This window comes from Oncorhynchus nerka, linkage group LG9b, assembly GCF_034236695.1.
Source record: "Oncorhynchus nerka isolate Pitt River linkage group LG9b, Oner_Uvic_2.0, whole genome shotgun sequence".
Taxonomy (NCBI): Eukaryota; Metazoa; Chordata; class Actinopteri; order Salmoniformes; family Salmonidae; genus Oncorhynchus; species Oncorhynchus nerka.
This window is the reverse complement of record NC_088424.1, coordinates 448,707-461,923: the sequence shown is the minus strand read 5'-3', so window position 1 is coordinate 461,923 and position 13,217 is coordinate 448,707. Positions and strand designations below refer to the sequence as shown.

The 13,217-nt window shown below is 42.2% G+C and overlaps 1 protein-coding gene across 1 annotated transcript; it reads left to right on the top strand.

Moving 5' to 3' along the window:
* The first annotated feature begins 924 nt into the window (after positions 1-924).
* On the top strand, positions 925-8,924 carry LOC115113905 (mitochondrial import inner membrane translocase subunit TIM44-like). The gene is made up of 13 exons (XM_029641848.2): positions 925-1,190; positions 2,674-2,778; positions 2,914-3,087; positions 3,378-3,458; positions 4,369-4,518; positions 4,811-4,944; positions 5,090-5,175; positions 5,466-5,558; positions 5,775-5,899; positions 6,184-6,234; positions 6,685-6,774; positions 6,938-7,048; positions 7,301-8,924. Exons 1-13 carry the CDS (start codon positions 1,161-1,163, stop codon positions 7,418-7,420), a joined length of 1,350 nt encoding a protein of 449 aa, XP_029497708.1. The 5' UTR covers positions 925-1,160; the 3' UTR covers positions 7,421-8,924.
* Positions 8,925-13,217: the final 4,293 nt, after the last annotated feature.

Sequence of the window (13,217 nt, the reverse complement as noted above, 5' to 3'; positions counted from 1 at the left end):
CCTACATGTTTCAAGGAGACCACCATAGACCCTGTGCCCAAAAACACTCAGATAACCTGTCTAAATGACTATCGCCCCGTTACTGTAGCACTCACATCTGTAACCATGGAATGCTTTGAAAGGCTGGTCATGGCTCACCTCAAAACCATCATCCCAGCCACCCTGGATCCACTCCAATTCACATACTGCCCCAACAGACAACGCAATCTCAATTGCACTCCACCCACCTAGATAAGAGAAATACCTATGTGAGAATGATGTTCATTGACTACAGCTCAGCGTTCAACACCATAGTCCCCTCCGAGTTCATCACCAAGCTTGTGACCCTGGGCGCTGAATTATCTCCCTCTGCACATGGATCCTGGACTTCCAGTCGGGCCGACCCCAGGTGGTGAGGGTAGACAACATCACCTCCTCCACACTGACCCTCAACACACATGCCCCACAGGGGTGTGTGCTATGTCCACTCCTGTACTCTCTGTTCACCCATGACTGCGTGGCCACGCAGAACTCCAACACCATCTTCAAGTTGCTGATGATGTCAGTAAGACCAAGGAAGGGCTGCAGTGGAGCGGGTGGAGGGCTTCAAGTTCCTTGGTGTTCAAATTACTAAGGACTTAAAATGGTCGACACACATGCAAACAGTCGTGAAGAAGGCGCAACAGCCCCTCTTCCCCCTTAGGAGGTTGAAAAGATTTGGCATGGGCCCTCAAATCCTCTAAAAGTTCTACAGTTGCACCATTGCGAGCAGGTTTCTCGATTCATACCCCGAGAAGGGATTGCGTGATGATTAGTTTAGCAACTCCGTGACGCAGCATGACAACGTGAACGCGATTGGTCGACAGTCAGTTGCTTACTTGCGTTCATTGCCAATGGGATTCCTCAAACCTACTTTCTCCTTGTTCGACTATCTCTATAGCGGAGGGTCGTCCCTAGTTACCACGTCCACAGTCGAAATTATGGCTAAATCTGATGTTAACCTTAACCACACTGCTAACATTTTGGCTAACCCGAACCTTAAACGAAGACCAAACATCTATTTTTTTGTTTTCATAAATATTTATGATTACAACCAATTTTGACTTTGTGGTTTTGGTAAACTAGTGAAAACCTCGGAGTTACACGTGGTCACGTCACGTGCGCCATCATTCAAGATCAAGATGGCAGCCTCCGTGTGTCGGTGCTATGAGGTGAGATTATGCACATTCGTTTTCACATTTCTCCCCCTGGCTTGCACTGCTGAAGAGTGGATGTTGACGAAATTGTTTTAGGGCTCTATATTTAAAGTTTAAGAGGAACACTCATTTTACGTTATTTCGTGAACGTTATATCATCTGAAGACCGTTATGAATAGATGAATGGGCCAGTCGGTGTTTCGTTCGTGAACATATGCTAGTTAGCGAGATCGCTAAACATGTCAAGCATTCTCCATAGCCTATTAATATTGTACATAACTGGTCAGTTCGTCTGCTTGTCGGAAATAATTCGTACATCAAATACGTCTGTAAATAATAGCTCACCCATAGCCAGGACAGTTAGAGCATGTTTTGTAATAGCTTTAATTGCAATGTTTTTTATTTAACCAGGCAAGTCAGTTAAGAACAAATTATTATTTACAATGACGGCCTAAATTACCCCGGCCAAACTCAGACGATGCTGGACCAATTGTCTGCCGAAAATCTCCCCGAAGTCAGAATCCCACCTTTCTAATTTACTTAATTTTGTGGCTAGACTTTAAAAAATACTAGTCGAATAAGACATTGGAAAGGACGAATTTTGGCAAAGAGAAATATTTATAGACGAATACAAATCAGTAGCGGATTTAGGTACGGGCGGCATCTTGCCGGGGCTGAAGGGGTGGTTCGCCCCATACAAGCTAGAACCGCTACATACACTTGAAACAAATAGCCAAACCGAAAACTACAAAAATGCTTTGTGCTACTAAAATCAATTAAATGTAGGCTAAACTGACAACGGAGTGAAGATCAGAAATCACATCTATCAAGCAAGTCAGTATGAATGTCCTGTCATAGCGTCAGTAGAAATGTCCTGTCATATCAGAAATCACATCTATCAAGCAAGTCAGTATGAATGTCCTGTCATAGCGTCAGTAGAAATGTCTTGTCATAGCGTCAGTAGGAATGTCTTGTCATAGCGTCAGTAGGGATATTTTGTAATAGGGTCAATAGGGATATTTTGTTATAGCCTACATCAGGGATTATTTTTGGGAAATCAGACTGGGTCTCAATTTGCTGTTGAGAAGTATAATTTATTTTAGGTTGCTAAATTAGTTTTGCAGTCAGCTATCTAAACTTATGGTCGAATTACCCAGGGGCCCAGTCAGTCTCACTCAGATATAATATTTAAGAAAAGATGCAAACATTTCTCTCCACCCTATGGCAAAATGTGTACAATTGCTACAAACTTTATTTTAAAGGTGCAACATTTTCTCTACACCTCATGGCAAAATGTGTAGAAATGCTCGAAATTAGCTCTAAAATGTAGAAATGTTCTCTCTGCTGTCAAGAGAATGTTTTGCTGGCAAGGGGATGTGTATGGATGTGGGTATGCAGACCCGCTGGATACGCAGATCCCGGCTCCTCATGATGAGTTCAGATTTTTTTGTGGCCCCCATCAAAGTTGCCCATCCCTGGCCTATGTTGTTCTCTTTAGCTGGTCGGAAGACGTCTTCTGCTCCTGTCATCCCGTGCTGTCGTCTCCTCATTCAATAGAGGAGATGCCTACAGGATATGTGGGTCTCCGGCTGTCCCTGTGCAGGTAAAGACCAAAGCAGTATCACCATTGGCCTTCAAAGAATGATCGATCTGGAGGTAGCTAACTAGCGTTAGCTAACACACAAACTCTTAACATTGTATCTGTCATTCACTCATAATTGTGCCCTCTTTCTCCCAGGTGCGGTATGCGTCAGAACGACCTAGTCGTAAAGGCTTTTTCGGGGAGTTTGTGGAGAACCTGAGGCAGGAGTTTGGTAAGGACAAGGAGATGAAGGAGAACATCAAGAAGTTCAGAGAGGAGGCCAAGAGGCTAGAGGAGTCGGATGCCCTGCAACAGGCTCGGAGGAAATTTGTAAGCTTACATTTTTATTTTGGAATGTATAGTCTCTTTAAGGCAATGGTACCAACCTTGGTTGTGCCAACTTTTTTTTTCGCCAGCCCATCACTAATCTTCAACTATCGAAGGTCTTGACAATAAGTTCAAAAGGTTGTGTCAGTGCTGGGCTGAAACAAAAGCCTGCGCACACTGTTGCTGTCCAGGACCGGGGTTGGTGACAACTGGATAAGCATTTTTAACCTGTGTTACACACACATACTTGTGATCAAGGACACTCATCAAGCTCATTTATTTATTTCCTCCAGAAAACCATTGAGTCTGAAACCGTTAAGACCTCTGAGGTGTTCAAGAAGACCTTTGGGACTCTGTCTGAAACTGTGAAGGAGGTGAGTCATTTTCACACTCTTACAAATGATTTCTAGAAGAAAAGTTATTGACATCAGAAGTTAGTATTCGGCCAAAGTGCAAGTGTTTCAAGTCCTTTATATCTTATCAATGGGGTTTATCTATATTTGTATATTCCTTAATATAATTGCATGTGTTTATCAGTTGAACTTCTATCTTAGTGCCAACCCAGAAATACAATTATAACGTACTGTTTATAGTAGCGGGCTACACAGGCTAATGTGATTTTCCATTACCCGTTAGTTAGAGGATAGGTACTGTTTGGCTTAGCGCAGATATTTTACGACCAACTTTAACTTGGCGATACTATCTCCGTTCTCGATTTGGCCGAACACCTGTCTTCTAAAATGTCCGTGTCCAAGTTGCAGGTGGTTCATTTTGAATTTAGAAAATGCTCCGTTATTAAAATAAATATAATTTTTTTGCTCCATGAAGTAACCCAAAAATGTTTACCCCGTCATCTTGCCTGTTTCAAATCTTCTCTCATTGATCGAGACAGGTGAGTGTCTTCGTGACTTGCGGCACTTTGGGGTGAACCCACCAGTCTCAATCAATGAGAGAAGATTTGAAATGGACATTGTTGGATTGCTTTGGCGCATTTTCTAAATTCAAAACGAACCACCTGCAACTGGACACAGACATTTTATAAGATACATGTTTGACCAAATCGAGAAAGAAGATAGTATCGCCAAGTTAAGGTTGGTCGAAAATTTGCAGTGCTACAGTAAAACAGTACTGTCCTGTAACAATTAATGGAGAGTCAAATTAGCCCATTACAAACCTGTAGCTATGTTTTAAAGTAGCTCACCACAACTCTTTCTGAAGTCTCTCACATCCATGATAATGCCTGAACTCTGAAGTCATTCTGTCTATGTCTGTCTATTTGTCCAGGGCCTTGAGGAGGTGACCCGTACAGACCTGGGGAAGAAAATCAAGGAGGGGGTGGAGGAGGCAGCCAAGACTGCCAGGCACTCGGTTGAGTCTGTGTCCAAGGGGGGAGAGAAGCTGGGAGTGACAAGCGCCTTCAGGGCCATCTCACAGGTCAGAGACTGACATTTAAACAAGCAACCCACATCTCCATCGAAGGACATGTGTTAACGCTTTATTCTTTTTAGTTCTTGGTCTGCTTTTAACCCAGCTCCTGCTTAAGAATTGGCTTGGTTACATGGTTATTACTGATCATTATGTAGAAGGTGTTACCAGTTGTTTTGGTTAAATACCAGCTGTTGAGGGACATTGAAGGATCAACTCGAGGCTGAAAATTGTGTAAAATGTCATGGATTCTATGGCATCATTTAACTGACCTCATCTGTTCCCCTCTTTGTGTGTACAGGGGATGGAGTCAGTGAAGAGAGAGATTGATGTGGTGGACGATGGTACTTACAGGGCTCCTTCTCAACTCAGGAAGAGGTGGGAATTCTCCTCCAAGGGAGGGGAGAGCGACAGCCGAGTGTTTGAGGCCAACGAGTATGTCCCTTGTTCATAGCCATGACATACTTATAACAGATACGTTTTCCCATTCACTGACAATGCTATGGGTGTCCATTCAGCCATGCTTGAAATTATTAGGAAATACAACCTATTGATGTAACGAGTCTATGTTGATTTATAGAGAGGACATGGGTGTTGTGCTGCACAAGGATTCTAAGTGGTACACACAGTGGAAGGACTTTAAAGACAACAACATGGTTTTCAACAGTAAGATAATGTTATTGTATTTCATCAGATATAGTTACATGAGTGATGTAATCATAGGTCACATTTTATGGTTGAGTGCACTTCACTGGCCTGTCAGCAGGTGGCACTATATTCGTTGGCAAGGTATACCTCAATGTCAAGCCTATCAGAAATGGGATTTTTCCTGATAAAGAAACATTTTCTGTGACATTGTATCTTATTCGATTATCTGTGGATGGTCCCAGAGTCTTGGAAGTCTTTGGGATAATTTCAGTTCAGTATTTCTTATATTGCTTCTCCTCTCTCCTCAGGGTTCTTTGAGATGAAAATGAAGTATGACGAGAGTGACAACGCCCTTGTCAGAGCATCTCGAGCCGTGACCGACAGAGTCACCGATCTACTAGGTAAACAACCTCTCCTTATTAAAAAAATCTGTCTGTTGAATAATCATATTAGTCAGGGGTTTAGTGGGTGCATTCAATAGTTTCTCTGTTATATTGTCTGTTATGTCAGTGGCCACTAGGTGACTACCCTCTTTTCTTTCGTAAGTTCTGATAGATGGCAGGACTACATAAGTTTCCACTATTTTGCTATTAAATCTTTGTTTATTTGGTTGGCAGGTGGTCTCTTCTCTACCACGGAGATGTCTCAGGTGCTGACGGAGATCTTAAAGGCAGATCCCAGCTTCGACAAGGACTCCTTTCTCAAACAGTGTGAGAAGGACATCATCCCCAACATCCTAGAGGTAAGGGGCCCGAACACTTTAACACTTTTTAAGCATTTTTGTAGATCAATGTTTTGCTATTTTCAATTGTAATAATACATGAGTACTTTTGAGATGCGTAACACTAGTGCAATCTATAGGCCACTAGAGTTGAATAGATGTTTCAAACGTATAGATATTGCATGCTAAATATCTATGTAAATTAACTACATTTACATGCATCCAGAGCGACTTACATTTCATACTTTTATTTTCTCTCCGTACTAATGTCCTTGAACCCACCTTTGTCCTTCTGTCTTCTGCAGGCTATGATCCGCGGGGAGCTCGAGATGCTGAAAGACTGGTGCTATGAAGCGGTGAGTACTTTCATACAGACAGCATGCTTTCTTTTCCTTTCACCTTTTCCACTTGTCTTGATGTCTGAACAAAAGGGTTTACTTTTGTTCTTCCGTTTGAGATATTTTGTGTTCGTTTTTCTTAGCAGGCCACGTACTTTTCAAATGAAAGGAACCTCTCAAGTTCTTGTTCCAAATAGAATTCTTCCTTCAGATGTGTTTTTATTTTACCTTTATTTAACTAGGCAAGTCGGTTATGAACAAATTCTTATTTTCAATGACGGCCTAGGAACAGTGGGCCCTGGGTGTACTGCCTTGTTCAGGGGCAGAACGACAGATTTTTACCTTGTCAGCTTGGGGATTGGATCTTGCAACCTTTCGGTTACTAGTCCAACACTTTAACCACTAGGCTACCCTGTGTGGTTGATGTCTTGTGAATGTGTTTTAACCCTCCTCTCTCTCCGTCCTCAGACATACAGTCAGCTGGCCCACCCCATCCAGCAGGCCAGGGCCCTGGGTCTAATGTTCCAGTCCAAGGTCCTAGATATAGACAATGTAGATGTAAGTACATGACTGCCCGGTTGGGCCTGAGCGACACAATGTCCTGTACAAGTCACCAACGTTTTGGAAGCATGCTGATTTAGTCCTTTTTAGTCCTGTTATATCATTTCTGTTCTCTCCTCTCTCATTTATTCATTCAGTTACTCTTTCATCTCTGTCTCAGTTGGCGATGGGGAAGCTCATGGATCAAGGCCCCGTGTTGATCATCACCTTCCAGGCCCAGGTGGTCATGGTGATTCGTAGTCCCAAGGGAGACCTGGTGGAAGGAGATCCGGTGAGTTGCCTCCTAAAAGGGTTCTCTCAATCCTGGCAGATTTTGTCTGGGTCACTTTGCCCCTAAACCTGTGTCTCTCCTGCCTACGATGGTATATTTTGTTCTGCTTCCGTAACCCTGTTAACTCTGTTTCTTCTGTCCCGTTCTTCTAACCTTTGCCCTTTTTCCTCGACTGCTGGTGATGATAAGTCTTGTTGCTCCCACCTTTCCTTCTCTCCTAACCCTGTTTTCTCTCTCTCTCCCCTCCCCCAGGAGAAGGTGTTGAGGATGATGTACGTGTGGGCTCTGTGTCGGGACCAGGAAGAGCTCAACCCCGACGCGGCCTGGAGACTACTGGACATGTCTGCCTCCAGCACCGAGCAGGCTCTTTGAGAGATGAGGGACCCGACAAAGGGACGCTCCCGGGACACACACACACACACACACACACACATCCAGGATCTACACACACAAGCCAGTGTACACCACAACAGCACACATATCCAGGAGCCACACTGTATGTCAAGAGGACGTGGCGGCATGTCACTTTCCAGATGCGTACTAGAGTGGTGTGTTTGTGGTTAGTCCTCATGGGATCTTCTACTGGTGTGTGTGGTCTTCGGAAAGAAATAGTGTGTATGGACACGAAGTGAAAGGACAGTTTGTTTTCAGTTGTGCACCGGGGCCTCCCACTCTTTCTATTCTGGTTAGAGCAAGGTTGCTTTCTGTGAAGGTTTGCTTTCTGTAGTACACAGCTTTGTATGAGATCTTCAGTTTCTTGGCTATTTCTTGCATGGAATAGTTTTAATTTCTCAGAACAAGAATAGACTGACGAATTTCAGAAGAAAGTTCTTTGTTTCTGGCCATTTTGAGCCTGTAATCGAACCCACAAATGCAGATGTTCCAGATACTCAACTAGTCTAAAGAAGGCCAGTTTTATTGCTTCTTTAATTAGCACAACAGTTTTCAGCTGTGCTAACATAATTGCAAAATTGTTTTCTAATGATCAATTAGCCTTTTAAAATTATAAACTTGGATTAGCTAACACAACGTGCCATTGGAACACAGGAGTGATGGTTGCTGATAATGGGCATCTGTACGCCTATGTAGATATTCCATAAAAAAATCAGCCATTTTCGAGTTACAATTTTCGAGTTAGTCATTTACAACATTAACAATGTCTACACTATTTCTGACCAATTTGATGTTGTTTTAATGGACCAAAAATGAGCTTTTCTTTCAAAAACAAGGACCAAGGATTTGTTAGTGTTTTATGGTTTTTACGGGAAGACAAACTGAAGATAAATAGGATATCTATGTATGTTTAAAGATCCATCGTGTCACGTCTCCAAATACTCATGGCAATTCAGACTCTTAAACTCTTAAATATGTCAAACTGCTTCATTGCAAGCTAGGGTGGGACCACAGTCAGGCTTGTCGTAGTAAGGCAGCTACTTTTTCAGCTGAACCTCATAGACATTGCACTGATGTTCTTAGTACTTCCAGATGTACTTATATGGTACTGTATGAGAGACTGCCTGCAACGGGTATGTATATGGCTGTTTTTAGATTATTTGTCTGTATTACATGGTTTTCACATCAGGAAACTGGAATACTGGTAACTGAAAGGGTTATTTTTGTTAACCATAACTCAATAACAGAAAATAATATTTCAGGGAGTGTTGTAGCTAACTGATTTGAGTGTTTCATTCAGAGTTGGTTCTAGCATGCGGAAATGTGATATTTCATGACAAAGGGCAATATATTTCAGCCGTCTATACAGATAACATGTAAATCTAGTGCTCTGAGATGGACTATTCATCAAAACAAGGACCATCATTCTAACAAAAGTATGGTTTAATGTTGTGAGCTCTAGATTAAAGGATATAAACCAGGAGTTTTTATGGAAACGTTTTACTTGGACCATTCAGAAGGGTGAGTTTCTAACAGAAGAATATTCAGAAAATATTCAGACCCCTAGACGTTTTCCACATTTTGTTACGTTACAGCCTTATTCTAAAATTGATTAAATAAATATAAATCCTCAGCAATCTACACACAATACTCCATAATGACAAAGCGAAAACAGGTTTTGCACATTTATTAAAAACAGAAATACCTTATTTACATAAGTATTTACACTCTTCGCTATGAGACTCGAAATTGAGAGCAGGTGCATCCTGTTTCCTTTGATCATCCTTGATGTTTCTACAACTTGATTGGAGTCCACCTGTGGTAAATTCAATTGATTGGACAACAATTTGGGAAGGCACAGACCTTCCCACAGTTGACAGTGCATGTCAAAGCAAAAACTAATCCATGAGGTCAAAGGAATTGTCCGTAGAGTGCCGAGACAGGATTGTGTCAAGGCACAGATCTGGGGAAGGGTACCAAAACATTTCTGCAGCATTGAAGGTCCCCAAGAACACAGTGGCCTCTAATCGGAGGAGAAGGGCCTTGGTCAGGGAGGTGACCAAGAACCCAATAGTCACTCTGATAGAGCTCCAGAGTTCCTCTGTGGAGATGGGATAACCTTCCAGAAGGACAACCATCTCTGCAGCACTCCACCAATCAGGCCTTTATGGTAGAGTGGCCAGACGGAAGCCACTCCTCAGTAAAAGGCAAATGACAGCCCACTTGGAGTTTGCCAAAAGGCACCTAAAGACTCAGACCATGAGAAACAAGATTATCTGGTCTGATGAAACCAAGATTGAACTGTTTGGCTTGAATGCCAAGTGTCACGTATGGAGGAAACCTGGCACCATCCCTACAGTGAAGCTTGCCATGGTGATGGCAGAATCATGCTGTGGGAATGTTTTTCAGCGGCAGGGACTGGGAGAATAGTCAGTAACGGAGAAAAGTACAGAGATCCTTGATGAAAACCTGCTCCAGAGCTCTCAAGACCTCAGACTGGGTGCGAAGGTTCACCTTCCAACAGGAAAACAACTCTGAGGACACAGCCAATACAATGCAGGAGTGGCTTCGGGACAAGTCTCTGAATGTCCTAGGGTGGCCCAGCCAGATCCCGGACTTGAAAAACCTAAACCTTTTGCTTTGTCATTATGGGCTATTGTGTGTAGATTGCTGGGGGGGGACAATTTAATACATTTTAGAATAAGGCTGTAACAAAATGAGGAGAAAGGTCAAGGGTCTGAATTCTTTCCAAATGCACTGTGACTATCGATTTAACCTTGTTTTTTGGGGGGTGTTTGTGGTTGACAGGTAAGGTCCATTTGAAAGTAGAAGTTGCCCCTCTAGAATTAGATTTCCCCTATGCCCAAACCTATATGTAATAATTAGACGTGTAAAACGATATCTGACCCTAAAACAGGTTGGGGCAACTCAAAGCTCACTGGAAGTTGAAGAAAGTGATTGGCTCTTGAAGTGGCAGAAACCTCATACTCTACAGTATATCTAAGAACAGGGTTCTTTTGTGAAAAATAACCCTGTTCACGCTGGGCTGAATCCTAACTTGAGAGACATTATTTGCTAAGCGTTGAGTACGAGTATGTTGATTGGAGATTTGTGGAACTCTCAGGTTATGATTCCATCCTGAGAGAGTCTCACTTTTGTTTACATCCATGTATTTGCGTCGACCAAAGGAAATATCTATGTATTGTATCACTTTATTTTTTTGCCTTGAGAAAATAATGCTGTATGATACTGAGGCTTTGTTCATGTTTTTCATTGTCTGTCATTCGCCAGCATTAGTCTTTAGTGGTATAATAACCAGCGGCGACCCGTCATTCAGGGCAGGTGGGGCATTTTTGGGCTTGCCTGTTTTGCATTTTATTTTGGCATTGACGTATCACATATCAGTTTGCAAACAATGTAAAAAATATATATCATAAGGTTAATAAAGCTGCATACACACATGGTCTCTTTTTTTGTTTTCTTGAGTAAGGCAGCTCCAAAATGCAGGGGTTTCAGCCTAGCTCAATGCTTTCTGTGGTGGAGGGGCAGCCAGCAGAAAATAGGAGAATTGCGCCGTGATTGGCTCAGTGTTCTGTCATTCATGGGGACAGTACGTCATCGGCAAGTTTAAGTCCTTATTAAGGGTAGACATCCAAAATTTCAGCCCTTTGGGTCCTGCCACAGAGTTATTACAAGTGTCCTTCCAAGAAGGCTCAAGGTCGTTGTCCACAGATAAAAATGACATCGAATCACGTTATATCTATAGTAGCTTTGATTGGACTGATCATGTCAACATCTTGCTTTCATAGTCTTAGCTAGCAGTCATCATGAATCAAGTCGATTAATCTAGTGGAAAATCCTTTTTAATCCTTGTCATGTGAAGAGAAATTAAAGATAAAATGAATCGGTGCTCATTGGACATAAAGATTACACAAGTTGAGATGAGCTGTTTGGACGGAATCAGCGGTTAACTGCAAGCATTGCAAAGCAACCACAAACGTTAGCCTGCTATTCAATGGAGTGGTGGTGGAGTTTTTTTTTCTTCGAGTTCCCATCATAACTACAGAAAATGCCAGACTTTGATGACAAAGTTAGATGACAAAATGTGCCCACAAAGGACCGCCTCACCACCGGGTGAGTCCAAAAATGTCTTGTATGCTGCTGCATAAATTATGTAATATGCAAGGGAGATAAGTATACGGATGCTAAGAAAGTAATACTAAGTGTATGTTGTGTAGTAACCTGTTAGTAGGCCATGTGCCTCACCCTAATAATTTGGTCTATTTTCACCAATGCGGTATTGTAAACACATAATTCGTGGCCAGTGTGTGCTTGTTTGCAAACTTTTTTTGTACAGCTACAGATGGTAGTGGTGGCACTTGGCTTGCACGTGCAAATTCAGCACACACAACATTCTATAATAGAATTGTGTTATTTGACGCATCAAATAGTGTTATGTAACTTGTATCTTTTTTGGCACGCAAAGACCCAAACGGTGTTCAATGTACCTCACCCTAATAATTAGGTCTATTTTCACCTCTTAATTTCACCTACTGTTCTAACTTGGTGGTGCACATGTAGCCTATAATCTGTTTTAGATAAATGTAATCATAGAATATTGTAAGAGCTTTCATTGTCTGTTTATATGCCCCCTTTATTTATCCTACGGTTCTGACTTGTACAGGGAGAACACTGTAAGAACAGCCCTTGTTCGGAATTATGTTGCTGTACATTTCAAAAGTGCTGAACAAATAATTATATTGACTACGTCTGTCATTGTTTGCTCATTGTCTTAATCGGAATTACGGATTGCCTCTTACACGCTTGTCGTCCCTTTATGCCATAGTTTATACATCTCAATTGTCAGTAGAAACCACATTTGTTTAAGCAAGGCAGCCATATCAGCTATGTTTTTTTAAAGGCAGTAAATGAGGCTGAAAGAACTTACGCTGCAGACAGGGCTCCGCTGAAAGCCAGGTGTAGCAGTGGTAAGGTGTTGGAACTTCTGTTACGATAGCTTTATGTAGGCCCTAGCAGTTTGTGGGCACCGTTTGTTGCTGTTGTAGTGCAATTAATGTGTTGTGTAGTGGCTTTGCTAGCATGCATCACACTTTTTTTTTTTTTTGCCCCACCAAGATTTGCATGCTAAAATCGGCACTGATAATAACTACATATAATTTTAATGTAGCACGTGTGGGTGTAAGCACATCGTTTTTGTTTTTCATCTGTAAAACTGACACGCATTGTTTGGATTTGGCCATTGAGGCTGATAAATAAGCTATGGATTTGCCAATATAGGCTGATAAAGTTTCAAACAACACACACAGGGCCAATAACAGGGGAGCCTATTCCACTGCTGTCTCCTGTGATAAATGGCTCAGGCCATCAGTGCTACTCCTCTGTCCTCCTTTCTCCTCTACTCTTTTCTCTTACTGATCTCTCTCCGGAGCCTGAGGACACAGGCACACACACACACAGGGAAACACAAAGTAGATGGATTTCAGTGAATACCCACAAACAAAAAGGTTAAACACTTTAATATGGACTACCGGAGTTGTTCACAGAACTTTACTTTTGAGTAGAGTACACTGACCCTTTTTTTTATAAACATCTGGACTGTGATCCTTTGTGGCCCTGATCCAGTCTTTAGAACGGCACACTGAACCGTAGCGGAGCTGAAAGGAGATTAAGTGCACCAACAGAAAAGTCAAGAGCAAAGTCCTTGCAGCTAAATGTCTTTCACGCGCTACCAGACTATGACTTCAGTATTAGAAGA

Excerpts from the sequence above, each read along its gene's own strand:
- LOC115113905 (XM_029641848.2), top strand. The coding sequence starts at position 1,161 with ATGGCAGCCTCCGTGTGTCGGTGCTATGAG. Across the intron at positions 3,459-4,368 it reads TGTCTGAAACTGTGAAGGAG|GGCCTTGAGGAGGTGACCCG; the intron begins GTGAGTCATTTT and ends CTATTTGTCCAG. Across the intron at positions 5,900-6,183 it reads TCATCCCCAACATCCTAGAG|GCTATGATCCGCGGGGAGCT; the intron begins GTAAGGGGCCCG and ends TGTCTTCTGCAG.